Source organism: Poromitra crassiceps (assembly GCF_964638095.1).
Source record: "Poromitra crassiceps genome assembly, chromosome: 12".
In the NCBI taxonomy this organism is placed as follows: domain Eukaryota; kingdom Metazoa; phylum Chordata; class Actinopteri; order Beryciformes; family Melamphaidae; genus Poromitra; species Poromitra crassiceps.
This window is the reverse complement of record NC_139632.1, coordinates 40,761,967-40,779,911: the sequence shown is the minus strand read 5'-3', so window position 1 is coordinate 40,779,911 and position 17,945 is coordinate 40,761,967. Positions and strand designations below refer to the sequence as shown.

General features: G+C 44.3%; 1 protein-coding gene across 6 annotated transcripts in view; it reads right to left on the bottom strand.

Moving 5' to 3' along the window:
• Window positions 1–1,853: 1,853 nt before the first annotated feature.
• Window positions 1,854–17,945, bottom strand: part of dock7 (dedicator of cytokinesis 7) — an 86,771-nt gene continuing 70,679 nt past the window's right edge. For 3 of the 6 annotated variants that reach the window (XM_083648042.1, XM_083648044.1, XM_083648045.1), the window contains 14 exons: window positions 17,335–17,487; window positions 16,541–16,699; window positions 16,015–16,115; window positions 15,578–15,770; window positions 15,246–15,389; window positions 14,057–14,188; window positions 11,170–11,184; window positions 7,602–7,736; window positions 6,872–6,961; window positions 6,469–6,705; window positions 6,128–6,271; window positions 5,820–5,926; window positions 5,457–5,624; window positions 1,854–2,615 (listed from right to left, as the gene is read on the bottom strand). In XM_083648042.1, coding sequence (XP_083504168.1) covers window positions 2,573–2,615; window positions 5,457–5,624; window positions 5,820–5,926; window positions 6,128–6,271; window positions 6,469–6,705; window positions 6,872–6,961; window positions 7,602–7,736; window positions 11,170–11,184; window positions 14,057–14,188; window positions 15,246–15,389; window positions 15,578–15,770; window positions 16,015–16,115; window positions 16,541–16,699; window positions 17,335–17,487 — 1,821 coding nt within the window. In that variant the 3' untranslated portion in view covers window positions 1,854–2,572. The remainder of the gene's footprint in view (window positions 2,616–5,456; window positions 5,625–5,819; window positions 5,927–6,127; window positions 6,272–6,468; window positions 6,706–6,871; window positions 6,962–7,601; window positions 7,737–11,169; window positions 11,185–14,056; window positions 14,189–15,245; window positions 15,390–15,577; window positions 15,771–16,014; window positions 16,116–16,540; window positions 16,700–17,334; window positions 17,488–17,945) is intronic. The other 3 variants (XM_083648041.1, XM_083648043.1, XM_083648046.1) reach the window with 1 other exon arrangement.

The following is a 17,945-nucleotide window of genomic DNA, read 5'->3' as shown; positions in this document are numbered from 1 at the left end:
CTGATGAAATGTGTAATTTACAGGAATTAGCATATTTGAAAGTTGCAAAATCGGGTTGTGTCAGCTTAAGGGGTTAACGCAATCACTTGGTCCATAGGTTTGATCAACAGCCCGGTTTGATATACTGGCTGCGACTGGAATGAGGGTCAGAATGGAGGTATGAAAACTGCACAGCGAGGTGAGCAACAGCTTTGGGCCCTATTTGAGACGCTCTTTAGCGCATTTAGGGCATGTCCAAGTTAGTCCACTATTGCTAGTTAAGACGGCGCAAAGGGTCCCTTAATTAATCATAGGTGTGTTTTGGCCGTAACATGAACTCAACCCGTCAGTGTCATCTCCCATTCCCCTTTAAGAAGCCTTGGGCACATTGCTCAGCTTTTGTCTGGACTACAGGCTCCTGCAGCCATGCAAAGACAGACTGCATCAGTACCAGGAAGCTAATGAGAGAAAACACCACAGCCGACCTCAAGACGTCCACAGTTCATACTCTCATACATAAACCTTCAAATCCCCCTCCAACACACATGGCAATGACATGTTTACTCTCCTGGGGGATGTGCCCCTTTAAATACTTTGCCAGACTTTAGATATTTAGACTAACAACACCTCCATGAGAGCAAAGATGGGTGAAAGTACATTTTGCTATAGAGAGCCAAAGTGAACGTCACTTCCTGCTTCAGCACTGTACCAGAGATATTCATCCGCCATTTATTTTCCCATAGACATTTCGTAAAATGCGTATGCCATTTTTTTTACTTGGTCAAACCAAGTAAATATAATAGCTATATTTAGAATCGGGAGAGACCATAGAACATTTCACTCCAACCTAAAAAATAATTTTCTTTAAATCCGCCATCTTTTACGTTTTGGTCCGAGTGAAATGTTATGTGCTCTCTCCTGTTCCTAAATATATCTGAACCGTTTGGTTTGAACAAGTAAAACTTATTTTTATAAGCATTTTACGAGATGTCTATGGGAAAATAAATGGCAGATGAAAATCTCTGGTACAGTGCTGAAGCAGGAAGTGACGTTCACTTTGGCTCTCTATTCAAACAACGTGGGCAGTGGGCACCAAAATGGCGAGTGCACTGTGCTTTGCACCGTATGTGAGATAGGGCCCTAAGTTCACAAGTCCAGTGCGTTTCTCACAGCATGCAGACGACCTCCAGCTGCCTCTCTTCTTGTTTTGAGCGTTCTGTTCAGATTCTGTAAACATGCTTCTGTCATAGCCTGTGTGGTTTCTCACGTTCTGCAGGTGGAGTGTGTAGAAAGTCCATCCATCCATGGCATCAGGGAGAAAGACCGGGGTTTGAGTGCTTTGAGTTTTACTTTAGAGTGAATCCACAGTTCATAAGCCAATATATCGATATTCATGTTCATTCGCCTATTTTAATCCTCATAAAAACAGATCTATATAGCCTATTTATGAAAACATTCCCACCTCAGCTAATAATTTTAAGAAGGTGCTCACAGAACTGGTCAAATGTAAGTGACAGCAGCCTTGATTACTGTCGTCTCTCCATAGTTTTAACTGCACCTCGTTCCAGTTCAACAAACTGTGCTGTTACTGTAGTGATATGTTTTGCAGGTTCATACCACGAGCAATAAAGTTTTTACCTTTACATGAATTTCTTGTGCTTTCTGGTAATCCCATTCATTGTTGAAGAACACAACACATTTCTTGTCTTTCATCATCATACAAAAAATACTGGCATACACCAATTGAACATTAAAATATTTATTTAGTAAAATATTTAAAAGAAACAAAAGAAACTACATAAAATAATTCAAGGATGTTTAAAGTCCCTAAACTTCCAAACAATGTAGTTTCAACTTAAAATAATATAGCATCATGATAAATAATGGTACAAATGTTTGCATGTTTTCATTGTTTTCCTCCCCCTGCTTGGAATTACATCGTAAACTTTCAAGTTGTAAAATGAATTGCTACACTGTAATAAAAAGTGCACACATGAAATTGAATACAGATTTGACACGTCGTCGTACGCTGCTAAAAAGACACCTTGACCTCTTTTTTAAATAGTACCCTTTCTGCAGACACTTGTCAGAGTTTGGGGGCGTAAGTTCCCGTCTTGGCACTTTATTTAACACAAAAAGAGGGATCTTTGAATAGCATTCCTCATTAACGCCAATGGGTACCGTGAGCAGTCCGCTGGCTAATTTGCAGACAGCATTGGTTTCAGTAAGGAAGGCTAACAATATTAATAAGCTTTTTCTTAGGGTACCTGGGGGGGGGTAGGAACGTGTCCCCTACTGTGACAAATGCCTCGCAAAAACAAAATAAGATTACAAATCAAAATGCCACGGTATCGCTTTAAATCAAAATGCCAAGGTATCCCTTTAAAGTCCACTTGTTCGTCCTACTGATTGTGTAACAGGTGATCTGTAAACAAACTAAGACACTGGAATGACGTACCGAGCTGGGACACTTTTCGCCTTTCTTTTAACACACCATCAGAAACACTGACCAACTTTCTGGAGAGACTCCTATTTACACTCGGGAATAAATTATTATTGAAATTGTCTTGTGTGCGTTTTTTTTCCTTCATCTTCAAATGTCAAGCTTACGGAGACTCATCCTGCTGAAGGAATCTCTGGAAAAAGGAGGGAAAAAACAGCATGTGTTGATTTACAGGCACACAGATGTGAGGTGCAACTCGTTGAGGCACAGGTATGAATGATCTTTTCAACTCAATCTGTTGCCCCAAAGGTTCACAGTCAGTTTCTCTGTTATTCTAGATATGACTTTGTTGTGAATGACAATGAGGAATACAAATGCAGGGTTCCCACTGTGGCCATTATGAAAAATGGATGAATGTCCACAACTAAATTATATAGGAGTGCTTCCATGATCTCAAAATGTTCTTAATTCCTAGTCTGATTTATTGATTTTATTCAATAAATTAAAAATATAATAAAATACACCAATAATCATACGGTATAAATGTTAATGTTGTTTTTCTGGTTCCCGCTGTATAGGAAAAAAAAGCTGAAAACCCCCATCTGAAAAGGTGAATGAGTGTGAATTCTGTGAAACAAGCTGGTGTATGCCTGAAGAATGTAAATTTGTAATTTGTAAATTTGTTCCCTGACTTCCCCAGATAATTTATAAAATTCCCTGTATTTTCTTGTCTGGAATCCATGATTTTCCAGAAATTCCATGGCCAGTGGGAACCGTACAAATGAAATATGAAATCTTAAGCAACATCACAAAATATAGTCTGTAAATCTCAAACTACCTTGTCAAGCTGTCCGTTTGCTGCATACAAAAAATAAGCAAAAGCAAAAAAAAGCAAAAACAAACAAAACAAAAAATTAACTGGCCATCATCATAAAAGGGAGTAAGTGGTCTCTGTTTAAATTTTTGTCCCACATTGGATGTTGTCATCAGCAAGTGACATCACTGATGATGTCATAGGCATTGTGACATCATCAGTGACATCATTATTGACCAAAATCATCGTATGACATCACTGATGATTTCATAGGCATTGTGACATCATCAGTGACATTACTGTCCAAAATCATCTTATATAAGCGAGTGACATCACTGATGATGTCATAGGCATTGATGTCATAGGCATTGTGACATCATCAGTTACATCATTATTATTATCCCCCCCCGCCCCCCGATTTTTTATCCCATTTTATCCCCCATTAGTGCTCATTTGATTTCTCAATCCTGGTTGCTACTCCATCCTCTGCCGATCTGGGGAGAGCCGAGACTGGCTCCATGCTTCCTCCGAGACATGGGCAGTCAGTCAGCCGCTTCTTTTCACCTGACAGAGGAAGCTTCACCGGTAGGACATAGCACGTGGGAGGTTCACGCTATTCCAACCAGTTCCCCTCCCTCTGAACAGGCGCCCTTAACGACCAGAGGAGGAACCACACTAGCAACCAGGATATTGCATGTTTTTGTGAAGGGGGTTCCTATATGAAGGAAACCCCCGGGAGGCACGGGGAGAACATGCAAACTCCACACAGAAAGGCCCTTTTGCCGACCCCACCCGGGCGGTGGGCACTCGAGGACATGCGGACGGGCACGCATTCCTTCAGCGTTCACCTCGTCCCCAGGTGGAAATCGAACCCACGACCTTCGAGCTGTGAGGCGATAGTGCTTACCACTGCACCACCGTACCTCCCCAGTTACATCATTATTGACCAAAATCAGCAATTGTGCGTTGCCCATGCCAATAGAGCAGGCGAGGCAACGCAGCAGCCGAGCTGCGGGCAAGACCGAAGTTGAACAATTGTTGACGTCATTTGACGTCACTCCATGATGTGATCAGTGGTGGTCACTCGAGCAATAGCGCTGGGGCGTGTGACGTAAGCGCAGGTGAGGAATGCTTGCCAGCGCAATGCATTGTGGTCCAGTAGTAGGACAACCGCGGCTATGGAGAGGCAACCACACCAAACTCCATTCATCTTGCAACTAAATGTGGCCCTGTCTATCGGTAAATTGAATACCACCGCCGTACATAATTTACAAACCTTACGAATCATTAGATGCCACTCTCCAATTCGGCATAAATATTATCTCCCAAGAAGCACTTTGTGAATGTCAAACATCATGTTTGGAAGTGGTTCACTCTGCTGCTGTATTACCGCGCTCCACTGTGTAATTTGCGGGAGAATCGCCGGCGAGGCGGCGAAACATTGTAATATATTTGGAATGTGTGCTTCTTATTGGAGCATGTGTATGCCGAATTAGAGACATGCTTGCAAGTATTCATAAAATGTTCATGTTTCCCTAAAAAGTCTCAACTTGTATGTTTAAACCGTAAGTCGCCGACTTCAAAAGCCTCGACATTCATTCTTCATTCTGAGTCTCCAAAGAGCATCCCCCCCGATAGGGAGTTGCAGGCTCCGCTAAACTGGCCGTACGCTACGTTAGCGATCACACTAAAACAGTACCTACCTCCCGCACAATGTTGTTATCTGAAGTTTCGCATAATCAGTATTCCCAAATAATGCGTCGTTTCCAATACCGAGCCCTTATTCAAATGCCAGGTGGACAGCGGGCTCTAACTAGGTCACATTAATAAATGAAATTATTATTATTGTTTTTTTGGTACAGCTATTATTTGGCATTAGTGTACAGGTGTACATCCTATTTAGCCACAATGCCTTACTCGCCCAGACGTGACATAGTTGCCCCAGCTCTATTGTGATGTCATCAGTGATGCGAAGTTGAGCAATTGCGCCAATAGAGCAGGCGAGGCCACGCAGCAGCCGAGCTCGAGGAATCGAGCGTGCGTAGTGAGATTTCTAGTCTAAGAAATATCCTCTCACACTCGCTCATGTGATGCTGAAGAGATCTCTTTCTCTCACACACACACACGCACACACGCACACGCACACGCACACGCACACGCACACGCACACACACACACACACACACACACACACACACACGCACGCACGCTTTGTCCTACCTGTGTGAATTGACTTGCAGCACAGGCTTATAAAGCTGGGGGATCTTTCTATTGATGAGGGGCTGCAGCGCCTCCTTCAGGCGGTGGTAGTTCTTCTCCAGCTCCCTCTGGTACTCCTTCTGGTCTGGACCAATCAGGCTCTTGTTCTTACGCAGGGCATCTTCACACCTTAACATGATACAACAAGTCAAACAACTTGCACTTCTACACTAGCAGTAGTAATGCCGCCAGTGTGAGACGGAGGCTCCCAATCATCTCCACCATGGTCCCATTTGTTTACAGCAATTATCCAAAGGTATCACAATGTTTAAAAATGCTGTATGTAGCAGCTTTAAAACATGTGCATCATTTAAAAGTCCATACCTCTTGGTGAAGTCTTTGAAGCAGAGCCGTAGCTTATTGTGGTGTCTGTACAGTTTGGGATCACTTGGGATCTCTGACAGGAACACCTGAGCCACCTCCAGAGGTCCCTGGGCAAAACACAGCACATTAGGTCCAAAAACGTATTTGCCCCCTGAGGGATTTTAGGCATATTGACGTAGGTCCCTAATTAAGTTGCAGTTGGTAATACGCTTTCAGCATCTTTCATTTCTTTTTTATTTCTGTAGTTCAAATGTGTCGTGTCAACCTGTACGCTGCACGGAAGTACCGCTGAAATCTTTAGGTTGTACCTGGTTGACAGTGGTGCCCACTGATCCCTGTAGGACCATCTGCAGCATCTTGGCGTCAGCAGGGTCCTGGTGGGTGGCGAAGGCCAGCTCCTGCGTCTTCTTCTGCATGTCCTCTATCGCCACCTCGATGGGCATGGATATGACCTTAAAGACGAGAAGATTTAGTGAGCAGAGTGAACGCACACTGCAAGATTTGGAGAAGATAAGAGCAAGGTTTTGAATTGGCTGACAGCCACGGAAAGCTTTCTACAGGGGAGAGACTACGCCAGTTGTCAAATATAAAAAGGCTTTAATTGAACGACAATGTCCACCTTCTACGTGGCGGTTAGCTGGTTGCCTACCTCCTCTTTGTGGATGATGTTGATGCGAGTCTTGATGTAGGGGAAGGCGTGGGAGGTGCTGAGGATGGTCTTGCGTTTGAACTGCTCGTGCAGGTCGCCGTGCGCCCGCCCGTCCAGGGTGAAGGGGGTGCAGTAGACGAAGCGCCGCAAGTTGTAGTTCTTGTCAAAGTAGGTGATGCGGTCCTTCATCTCGTACGTGTCGAAGTACGGCTCCACATACGTGATCTGGATGAACGCCTGGAGAAAGACAGGGAGAGAAAGACAAATAATTGAATATAAAAACAAACGGATACTCTTGGACTCATCGCTTATCAACAAAGATAAAGGATCTTGCAGATGACCTATTTCAAGTCAAAACCACACACTCAGTCAATTCAGGTGATCACAACATTTCAGCACTGACCTTATTTGGGTCCAGTTTGCACTTGTCCACTGGGTTGGAGTCCTTAATAACCTCCACTTGGTCTTCTCCAAATCGGTCACCATAAAATCCCTGAGGGGAAACAGTACAGGATGTCCTTAGTCCTTAGGTAGAAGACTGGTAACAGAACACACAACTTTGAGGTCAACAACAAAAGCGATCACAGAATTGCAGAATGATCTGAAAATCTAGAGGCCTGGTTATGCTCCTACGTTCTTCATCAGCACTTTAAATGTGAAATTGAGACTGGACTGGGATGACCTGGTTCTTCTGATTCTTACCTAGTTCTGACCTAGTTCTTCAGTCAGTCAGTCAGTCAGTCACTGGTTTCTGAAACTAGGGGTTGGGACCAAAAATGGGACATGTGCCTACCAGACAAGGAAACCTATATGATCTATTGATCTTGGGTCCCATGATGTAAATGTTTAAGGTCCTCGACACACAATGGGAATGGCATCGCATGTAACTGGAGTCATCATAGCCCCCCCACACACGCACGTACACGCACACGCACACACACACACGCGCACGCACGCACGCACGCGCACGCACGCACACGCACGCACACGCACACACACACGTGCGCGCGCGCACGCACACACACACACACACACACACACGCACACGCACACACACACACACACACACACGCCCACACACACACTCCAGAGAGCATTTCACAAGACAGATGTGAGTCTCTGCCTCTCTTTACCTCCAGCCTGTGAGAGATCTCTGCCAGCTTGGTGATGGCGGGCTCTTTGTACACAAACTCCTGCTCATCCAAGTCGCCCAATTTGGAGCCGTAAAATCCCACTCTGAAGTACGTCCCAAACATCCTCTTCCCGGCCTGCAGGGAGAAGATCATAACTGTTAGCCTGGAGCAGGAACATATATGGAACATATAGAAACATCATGCCTTCCTTGATCAAGTCTTTGATCACTAACGGACTTTAGTGATCACATGGTATGGAGTCAACGGCCATGTCACACTCAGGTCAGACAGTGAAAAGCCTGAGTATCAAGACGGTGAGCTGAAGTTGGTCTTTTTGGTTTGAACATGCTATAAGTATAATGTATATATGCGTATATGTATAAAATGTGGAGGAGGCCTGTAAAGATTTAGAACCAAAAGATTTATTAGCTTCATATTCATGATGGGAAATCCCATCCAGCCAAAGACTGGCTTTAGCTCACTGCCTCAATACAAACACTTTGGACTGTATAGGAGCTGAAACAGGCAGCTCAGAGCACTTTAAACTGTACAGGACAGGGGTTCCCAAACTCTTTCGGCTTGTGACCCTATTTTGACGTCACAACAGTTGTCACATTCTTTTCCACCGCAGAATTCAGACTTTAATCGGAGAATTCTCACTTGAATCTAAAAATTCAGACTTTTTTCTCAAAATTCTGATTTAAAGTTATAATCTAAAATATTTTCATTACAATGTCACTCACAATGTTGATTGAGGCTATGTCCATTTGGATGAAGCCATTGCAGTATATAGTGACATTATGTGACATTACAGTTTGGACCTCACCTGCAATTACCACCCACCACCATAGGTGTCACCCAAGAGAACAAAACTGAAATCTTAGAGATTATCACTTTAAACAAAACAAAAATCGCAAGAGACCCTAATCATCTTCGGTAATATTAAATTGTGTGTGGTGTAAAAAAAAAATATATATATATATATTTCAGGCGACCCTATTTTGAATTCCAGGCGACCCCACTTAGGGTCGCGACCCTAAGTTTGGGAACCACTGGTTTAGGAGCTGAAACAGGCAGAGGGGGGAGGAAGGGAGAAAAGGTTGCAGTTCATCCACAGAAAAATGACAGCTAAACTGAAACATCCCGTTTCAAAAAGTGCAAATGTTACATACACAAAGTAAGTAACATACTGTGCAGTACATAAGCCTAAAGTAACGGCAGAGGCTGCGTGATCAGCAGTTCTGCCTGAATGTCTATTAAATAGACTTTATTTGAACACGGAGGACATTGCAAAGTGTAAAACCTCTCTTTGATAACGGGCTTGATGAAAAGCAGCCACAGACGGCTGCATCGATCAGACACACGTCTTGGCAAGAGAAGGAGGCACGGACAGAGAAAGAGACTGACGAGGAAACATGGCCCAAAAAGAAGCTCCACCTTACAGTACAACTTTAAAGTCAGGACTAGGGGTGTCAAAAAAAAATCGATTATAAGATGCATCGCGATGCGGACGTGCACGATTCTGCATCGATTCACAAATGTCAAAAATCAATTATGAAAAAAATAATGAAAAAAAATAAAATAATAATAATCAAATAAAATATAATGGAAGTACATGCAGTTGTATATTTTAATTATGGATCATAATACAATGCAATTCCAAATGCACTTTTATTTTAAAAGTAGCCACACAGTGAGAAAAAAGAAAGTGAGAAAAAATAAATCATGTATTGCGGAAAAAAGTGATGCATCGATTTAAGATGCATCGAGATGCATCGATAATCGTTATCGAATCGAATCGTAGCCCTCTGAATCATAATCGAATCGAATCGTGAGGCCAGTGAAGATTCACAGCCCTAGTCAGGACATGCAGCAGGTCTGTAAGAGTTGCATGTGAGCAAGTGGTGTGAACAAGACAAGTTGACGTGAACGTGTGTGTGTGTGTGTGTGTGTGTGTGTATGTGTGTGTGTGTGTGTGTAATGTATGTATGTAATGTATGTAATGTAATGTGTGTGTGTGTGTGTGTGTGTGTGTGTGTGTGTGTGTGTGTGTGCGTGCGTGCACGCGCGCGTGTTCAAATCACCCACTGGGGAGAGAAGGATATTTGCGGAAATGTGTCTAAAATGCAGGAACAAGACTGGGCCAGACCAGGCCAGCCACTCGCAGCTTCAAGTCTTTCACCGCGACTGTAAATGCAATTCTTCATTCTCAAGTCTTTCAGGAGTTTTACTCTCCAGTTTGGCCCAGTCGCTCATTTTGGTTTCGATTGGTATCGCTGCATTTAAAAGAAGGTAACAGAAATTGAAAGTAGCCCTCAAAACTAGGAACTTACCACAACACACAATTAAGTAAAGTGGGAAGGAAGAAGGGTCGGCAACCGGGGAAATCAAAAAGGAGAAAACAGAACACATTTTAATCAGGATTGGGTATACCTCCTCCAGAGAAAAAACAAACACAACACAAAAGACAAAATTGAACATATACGAATAAGATGGCATCACCAATAGCAAAATCATCTCTATTTATTTGAGAGAAAGAACACAGGATCCAGACCATGCAGAGGCAGACAAAAAGTCAAGCAGGGTGTCAGAAAAAGGGACAGACTTGCTAGCGAGGAAAGTAAAGATCCACAACCCCTAGAAACACGCCATGCACTCTCGATGCCATTTCCAAAGTAAACAAGGAGTGCTCTTGTCCATACCATGCAATAACTCAGACGTTAATATCGTTAACGAAAGAACAGAATGAATGAAAGACAAAAACTCAGGGGTCGATTTAGTTTGAACTTGTAAAAAAAAAAAAAAAAGGGCAAGAAAAACAAACACCTAATCAAAATCAAAAGGGACAAATCAAGTAATCGTGAGATTACTTGAGAGTTGAACCCTCTTGAAAAAATTGGTATTTGGATCCGGTTTGGACCCGATGCGAGTTTGCCCCTCCTTGTGTTTTTTGAAGGCCCGTTGAACTGTCTGCGTGTGGAAAGAACGGCCCGTAACAGATGAACGGGGAGTGGTGGAGGCGCCCTAAAGAGAAAAAAACAGTGCACTGAAATCGAACCCTGGGGCTGGAGATGAGATGAGATGTGACAACAGATGCCAGCGGAGGGCGCCAGTGAGTGAATGAGAGCGAGCGGTCTGACAGACAAGAGAAAGATGAGGGGGAGAGAGAGAATGCGGGGTTGTGCGGGTGACGCATTCCCCGAGACTTTTGTCATTAGTGTCACACACACTGTGGCTTCCCATGCACGGCCTGCCAACACTGTCACGTAGAAAACAACAAAAACAACAACAACAAGCTCCTCTTCCGCAGTCAGAGGAGGGAGGAGAGAGACAGATGCCTGCATGTGACAGCAAGCGCCCCCCGGGGGGTGGGGGGTGGGGGTTGCAGACAGTCGGCATTGTCTGCAGATGTTAATGGATTTATGTATGTAACAAAGCAAGGAGAGCAACAGAAACGCCCACGGCTGGCAAATAAAAGATGAGAGCAAATAACAGTTACAAAATAAAATCAAAAAGAGATCAAATAAACAAACGAGCGCGGCCAAGCAGGAACCATTTAGCCACCTACCTCCCAGCCAGTACTCTGTGTGACAAAGAGAATACAGGAAATATGAACGACCACACACACACACCTCCCTATATCATACATACACACACACACATGTGCACGTGCGCGCGCGCGCACACACACACACACGCGCGCGCGCGCGCACACACACACACACACACACACACGCTGTGTCTCTCACTCATACACAGTCAGGTTATAGGCAGGAGAGTGTCCTCTACAATGAACTCACTCGAGGTTACTAGCAGATCAGCCAACCTCAAAATCTAAAGGATGAAAAAACTCTTTCTATTAAAAGCAGGATCTATTTCATAAAAAGAGAGGATCAAGGTATCAAGGATACCGATTTATTTACTTGGATTTTTAAGGGGAACCAAGATTATGGTTCCGCTGATTCTTGTTGCGAGAGTCGCTGCTCTGGACACCATTGACGACTAACCTTGGCCAAACTGTAACCTTCAGAGTCCCCCCCACTGGAGTCCCTTCCCTCTCCCCATGCACTCTGTAGTCCCTCTCCCCATGCACTCTGTAGTCCCTCTCCCCATGCACTCTGTAGTCCCTCTCCCCATGCACTCTGTAGTCCCTCTCCCCATGCACTCCGTAGTCCCTCTCCCCATGCACTCTGTAGTCCCTCGCCCCATGCACTCTGTAGTCCCTCTCCCCATGCACTCTGTAGTCCCTCTCCCCATGCACTCTGTAGTCCCTCTCCCCATGCACTCTGTAGTCCCTCTCCCCATGCACTCTGTATCCCCTACTTCACAAATATCAGTGGTAAAGCATGCACGGTATCATGCACTCTGTAGTCCCTACTTCACAAATATCCGTGGTAAAGCACGCACGGTATCATGCACTCTGTATCCCAGGGGTCGGCAACCTTTTTGATATGAAGTGCCATTTTCAAATTTGCTTGTCAATCAGTGTGCCACACCAAATTGCTTGACTGCACATCAGAATTTAAATCTCCAACGGATCTCTAATGTTATTCCATCCAAAATCAGGACATTGGAATGAGACGAGAGCAATATGCCATTTGTGTTTGTATGCCGTGCTGTGTATCGTCAAGATACACAGCATGGTCTTTCTCTTGCGCTGCCATGGAAGGCAACCAATCAAAGGCAGAGAGTGAGCCACTACCGTAAATATCCTAAATAACAGGTTGCGCAACTGCAAATGGCTGTGAAATGGTAATTTTGCAGGGCACTTAAACAGTCAACTTAAAAATGTCAATTGGCCACTTATTGCTACTGTGTGCTGCTGTACCACTGGTTAACCTTTCGCGTGCCAGAGGTGGCACCCGTGCCATAGGTTGCTGATCCCTGCTGTATCCCCTACTTCACAAATATCAGTGGTAAAGCACGCACGGTATCATGCACTCTGTATCCCCTACTTCACAAATATCCGTGGTGAAGCACGCACGGTATCATGCACTCTGTAGTCCCTACTTCACAAATATCAGTGGTAAAGCATGCATGGTATCATGCACTCTGTATCCCCTAGTTCACAAATATCCGTGGTAAAGCATGCACGGTATCATGCACTCTGTATCCCCTAGTTCACAAATATCCGTGGTAAAGCACGCATGCACGTCGCACGGTATCGGACAAAATGCCAAACGATAAAACCACGCAAAGCTGTGTGACACCCAGGAAGTGTCTGGATAATATATGAGCAGTTGTGTTTGGTGTCTGTTAACGTGTGACACGTGTCAAGACCACGATATACGCTAAATCTGTTGAGGCTATGCAGAGGAGAAATATAGCCCCTGTGTGTTAGTGACCTTGGTCTTGTCCCATTTTTACAGCGCAGGAGGAAATACTGCCCGTCTCCACTGCCTCAAACATCTGACAGATGGAATGTGTGTGATAAAGTGCATCGGTGCCAAATTTGGTGTGGCTGTCCCTTTGAGGTCCTTTGTGTGTTCATATTTACTAGTGACGATCTATTCAACATGCTATCTGCAGATTAAAAGTGTCTTCGTGAAGAGTGATACACCACGCCCTAAGAGTCTGGGTTTAAGCCAGAATTCATTAAACCTACAGTCATTTTCATAATTGAACCCCACGACTGACTGGATTTACACAGGAACAAACAATTATAATCATCTTGTGTAATCTATTAACTTTATGTAATCCAGATGTAATCTGAGACTGAAGATGAAGGAAAACACTATAATCTGGGTCCCAGTAGCTGGGTTTCCATCCAAATGTATCGCAACTTTTAATCGAATTTTCAGAAAGTCGGCAAAATAAAATGCGAAACAATGCGCGTTTCCATCCACTGCTATTTTGCAAATTATAGAGCTGTCAATCACCACGTGTTTGAGGCTGTCTGAGCTGCTGACCAGCTGCTAGACCCGATATACAGCTCTGTTAAACACATCTAACGTTATTCATTTAAAGTTTCTTGATGATCTACAAGTAGACAAAGGTTAACGCCATTTCTGGATTACCAGGTGCGACTCGGCAAACTAACGTTATAATCCCAACCCGATCTCCAAAGAAATTGTAAAATAGCAACGTTTGTGGACCAACGTTGCTATGTCACAATTTCGGCTCCGAAATTGTAAAATGGTAATCCACCGAGCAGATAGTAAGTGAATACAATTTCATTCAAGTATAGAAGGGAGTCGCCTTAAAGTTAATATCCCAGTCTTCTTCTGTTTACCATGGCGGGTATTGTGCTGCACGTACCATGATTTACCTTGTGTAGCCCTATTGCGTGGTTTTTTTTTATGCGCAAATTGAAATTTCGCATCAAAACAGGTGAATGGAAACCCGACTAGTGAGATAAAAAAAAGGGTTCCTGTATAAATCCAGGGGGCAGCCTCACACCCTGAGCTGCTGGAGCCTGGTGTGGAAGGAGGCATCTAGACCGTGTGTATATTTACCTGATGGACGATTTTGCCAAAGGCTTCCTGTAGTTTACCATGTATGGTGGCGAGCTTCTTGGCGTCCCTGTTGGCTTCGTGGATGGGGATCAGAACTTTGTACACTTCATTCACTGCCTCGTACATGCCGGCCTGGGAGGGAGACCCGAGGCAAACACAATCCATTAGTCCTGCACAATCTGGCTTCATAGTACCCACTCACGCCTACATTTATGGACTTTCTAATATAAGTGGAGTCCAGAATTAGGATTACATGGCCATTTACACCCAGATTATGACTTTCCTATTTTAAGAAGAGAAGAAGAACAGATTTCTGATTTGGTATGAATGTACCTTTGATTTAGCCTAGGTGACTACCTTTGATTGTGAAGATCACGTGACGATAGAGACACTGCGTCATCATTCAGAAACCACGCCCAAAACAGGGGGAAATAAAAACTCCCCCCACCCCCCCAATCCTGGCGTTCTCCTATGTCACGTGTTGCACACAAAGATCATATATACGGAACATGAACACATTTTTCTTCTCGCCAATTCTCAATGGCTTTTTCGTTTTGCTCGGGAGTACAAAAAAAGTTGAATTGGCGATTTTTTACATTAGTTGTCTGCGCAGCCCCACCACACAACAGCTTTTAGCTATGTTTAATTCAAGGAAAATGACGCTGGTGTGTGGAAGTGAACAGAGAGCTTTCCCCCGTGACGGGCGTGGCCTATTTCATGCAGTGTCTCTATCTGACAAGTAATGCTTATTCTTAAAAGCACTGTTATTCTGGGGATTATTGCATCTTAAAAATGAATAAATATGAGCCCTTAGTGAAATTCACTCATATTAGTTTGTTGAGAAAAAGAGTAAAGGTCCTTACACATCGGGAGCGTTTTTTTCGTGCGATTAATTCACACGTCAATAATATTTTCCAACCCTATATCAGTTAATGCAACCGTGCATACCAAGGGCGAAGTTTCCCTGAGCGTTATTGCGGTGTTTATTTTTTCGAACCACGGTCGAATTTTCTGAAATTCGCTTCCAACGTGTACACATCTGTGGCTGTGATTGACAGGTGGGTCAAAACTCGCATCGCAATTTCGTGCCGTATATTCGCATCGCTCTTGATGTGTAAGGACCTTAAGGCCTTGACATCAGCCTCTGGAATGTTACGTCAGCATCCATCCAGCCTTCACTGTGTCTCACCATGGAGAACGAGGCAGCACCCTGCTCCAGGAGCCCCACCAAGCCCATCTCAGTGAAGTATTTCCCTGAACAGATGCCCTCCTCATCTGGGGACACCACGTCATCGGAGACCGCCGATTCCTCCAGCACGTTTGAAGAAATGTTCTGGCACATGAACACACACACACACACACACACACACACACACACACACACACACACACACACACACACACACACACACACACACACACACACACACACACACACACACACACCATGAGGTAGATGTTTGCTTTAGAAGTCTGACATGTAAAACAACATTGCATATAGTTGACTGGAACTGTCTTTACCTGGAAGGTGACACAGCCGACAGGGAGGTACTTGCGGTCCTCCAGCATGCTGAGGTATTCTGCCACCAGGGCGGCGCTGTGCACCAGACACTGGGCGGCCTCGGCGTGGTTGGTCCTCTCCGAGTGTTTGCCAGCCATGTTCTGGAGCCACGTCAACCGCAGGTCTGGAGACGTCTGGTAACCCTTTGCGATCCTGGTGATACACACGGATGCAAAATGACGCAAACACGCGCACACATACACACATGCACACAGATCAAAGCACACAAACAACAACAACACACACACCACACCCATATCACAGCACACAAACAACAACACACACACCACACACATATCAAAGCACACAAACGACAACGAAAAGAGTGAACAGTGCAGAAATAGTGCTGACAGTGGTGAAAAGGATCTAGTCTGTGTGTGCATCATGTGTTTTCTACCTGTACATGAGGTCTATGAGCATCTCAGGGTCTTCCTGGTGTTCCTTCATCTTCACCGTGTCAGACAGGATCATATGCAGGTTGAACACGAGGTCCTGCACCTGGAAAAATATGTCACATAGGCAGGAATTAGGCATTTTAATTTCAGGATTGTAGTACAGTACACAAGTAACACAAATTGTCATCTAAGGGAGTAAAAACAAGGCAACAGTAATGCATTCCACCTCACGGCCAATCAGTGTTATTTTAAAAGTTCTGAGTGCAGTGGTGAGATACATCATATCCCCAAGTTTCATCAAAGTATTTTGATGCAGGAGGACACATAGCAGTGCGATGCATCACCTCCTGAAGTTTGGGAAAAACCTGATTAGAGGTGTGTGAGATATCGTGTGTGACAGAATGTGTGAGATATCGTGTGTGACAGAATGAACGAACGAAACGGATACAGGAAAGGAAGGAGACCGATCCATCGCCCTTCCCCCCATCTTGACAGATGTATAAATGACTCGACGGATTCATCGCTAACCTGGTCTGGGAAGGTGGTCTCTCTCAACTCCAGGTCCTCCTCTGCGTAGGTGAGGATGGTCTTGAGAGAGCGACGCAGGAACTCCTCGTTGAAGTTCTGAGACGTTCCCACCAGCGAGGACAGAGACATGGTCACCTGCATCTTCACCCTGGCAAAGTTCTGGAGGTGCAGCCGCAAAGAGAGGGAAGACTAGTGAGGAGGACACGGGGCATTCTGTCGAGCCTAAAAGAATTCGACTGAGAATGGCTTTTCATTTTCTCTCTGAAAAGAAAGACGCACTGAGAGAATAATTGGACTAAATGCACTAGTTGTGAAAGAGTTTAGGTGTGATACTGTGTCTGAGATAAGGCCTAGACCTCTAATTGAGCTTAAATGGGGTTGCTGACTGCAGCGTTTGCTTTTGTAATACATTGTGCAAAAAGCAACAAATTAGGAAATATAGATTAAGATCATATATAGCATTACCAGGCTGAGGAAAGGTACAACAATAGTAATTTAGTTTCTAATAATATTAACTGCAATAAGAGATCATGGAAATTATGGCAAATGTTTTTCTTTAGCTTATATTGAATAATATCAGTTCTCTTTGCAAGGTTCTAAAGAGCTTGTGTGAGCCAGGTAGCTTCACAAGGCTCTAATTAATGATCATGATTTGAATGACAGTCAAATGACTCATAGTTTGAGAGCAGCTTGTGCTTATTATTACAGTCAAATGAGTAATAGTTTGAGAGCAGCTTGTGCTTATTATTACAGTCAAATGAGTAATAGTCTGAGAGAGAGCAGCTTCTGCTTACGTTGCCGATCTCAAAGTTTTGCCTCATGAGGAGGTAGAGGGAGGCGCTGGCGTGCGCCCTGATGCTGCTGATGCTGCTGCTGCAGTTGCGCAGCAGTCGCAGACACAGGTCGGCACACTGTTCCGTCTCCTCCTCAAACAGCAGCTCAGGGAACTACACACGGGCAGAGAGAACAACACACACACACACACACACACACACAAACACACACAAACACACACACACACACACACACACAGAGACACAGACGCACACAGACAGACAGACAGACAGGTGGACAGAAGACGACACATACAACAGTTAGTTCCGGCCGAGCAATTTGATTAGACGCAGTCCAGCCGTGATGATATTCAGCTTCACTGTATGTACAGGTATATCACTCTGCTTCATAGCTTCTAAGGTCAGCTTGATTAGGTTGCGTTCAAACAGCATCCACGCATAGCATGGATACATCTGACCTTAATTATGAAGGGTGACCTGAAATCGTGTGTGCTATCCTCAAAGTAGCTAACGTTAGCTCAGCTAGCTTGCAGTCGGGAAACTGCACGCAGCAAGTTTACCTGTTGCTTGACAACACTTGGTAGTGCAATCCTGTTTTTGTTGGCGGAGAC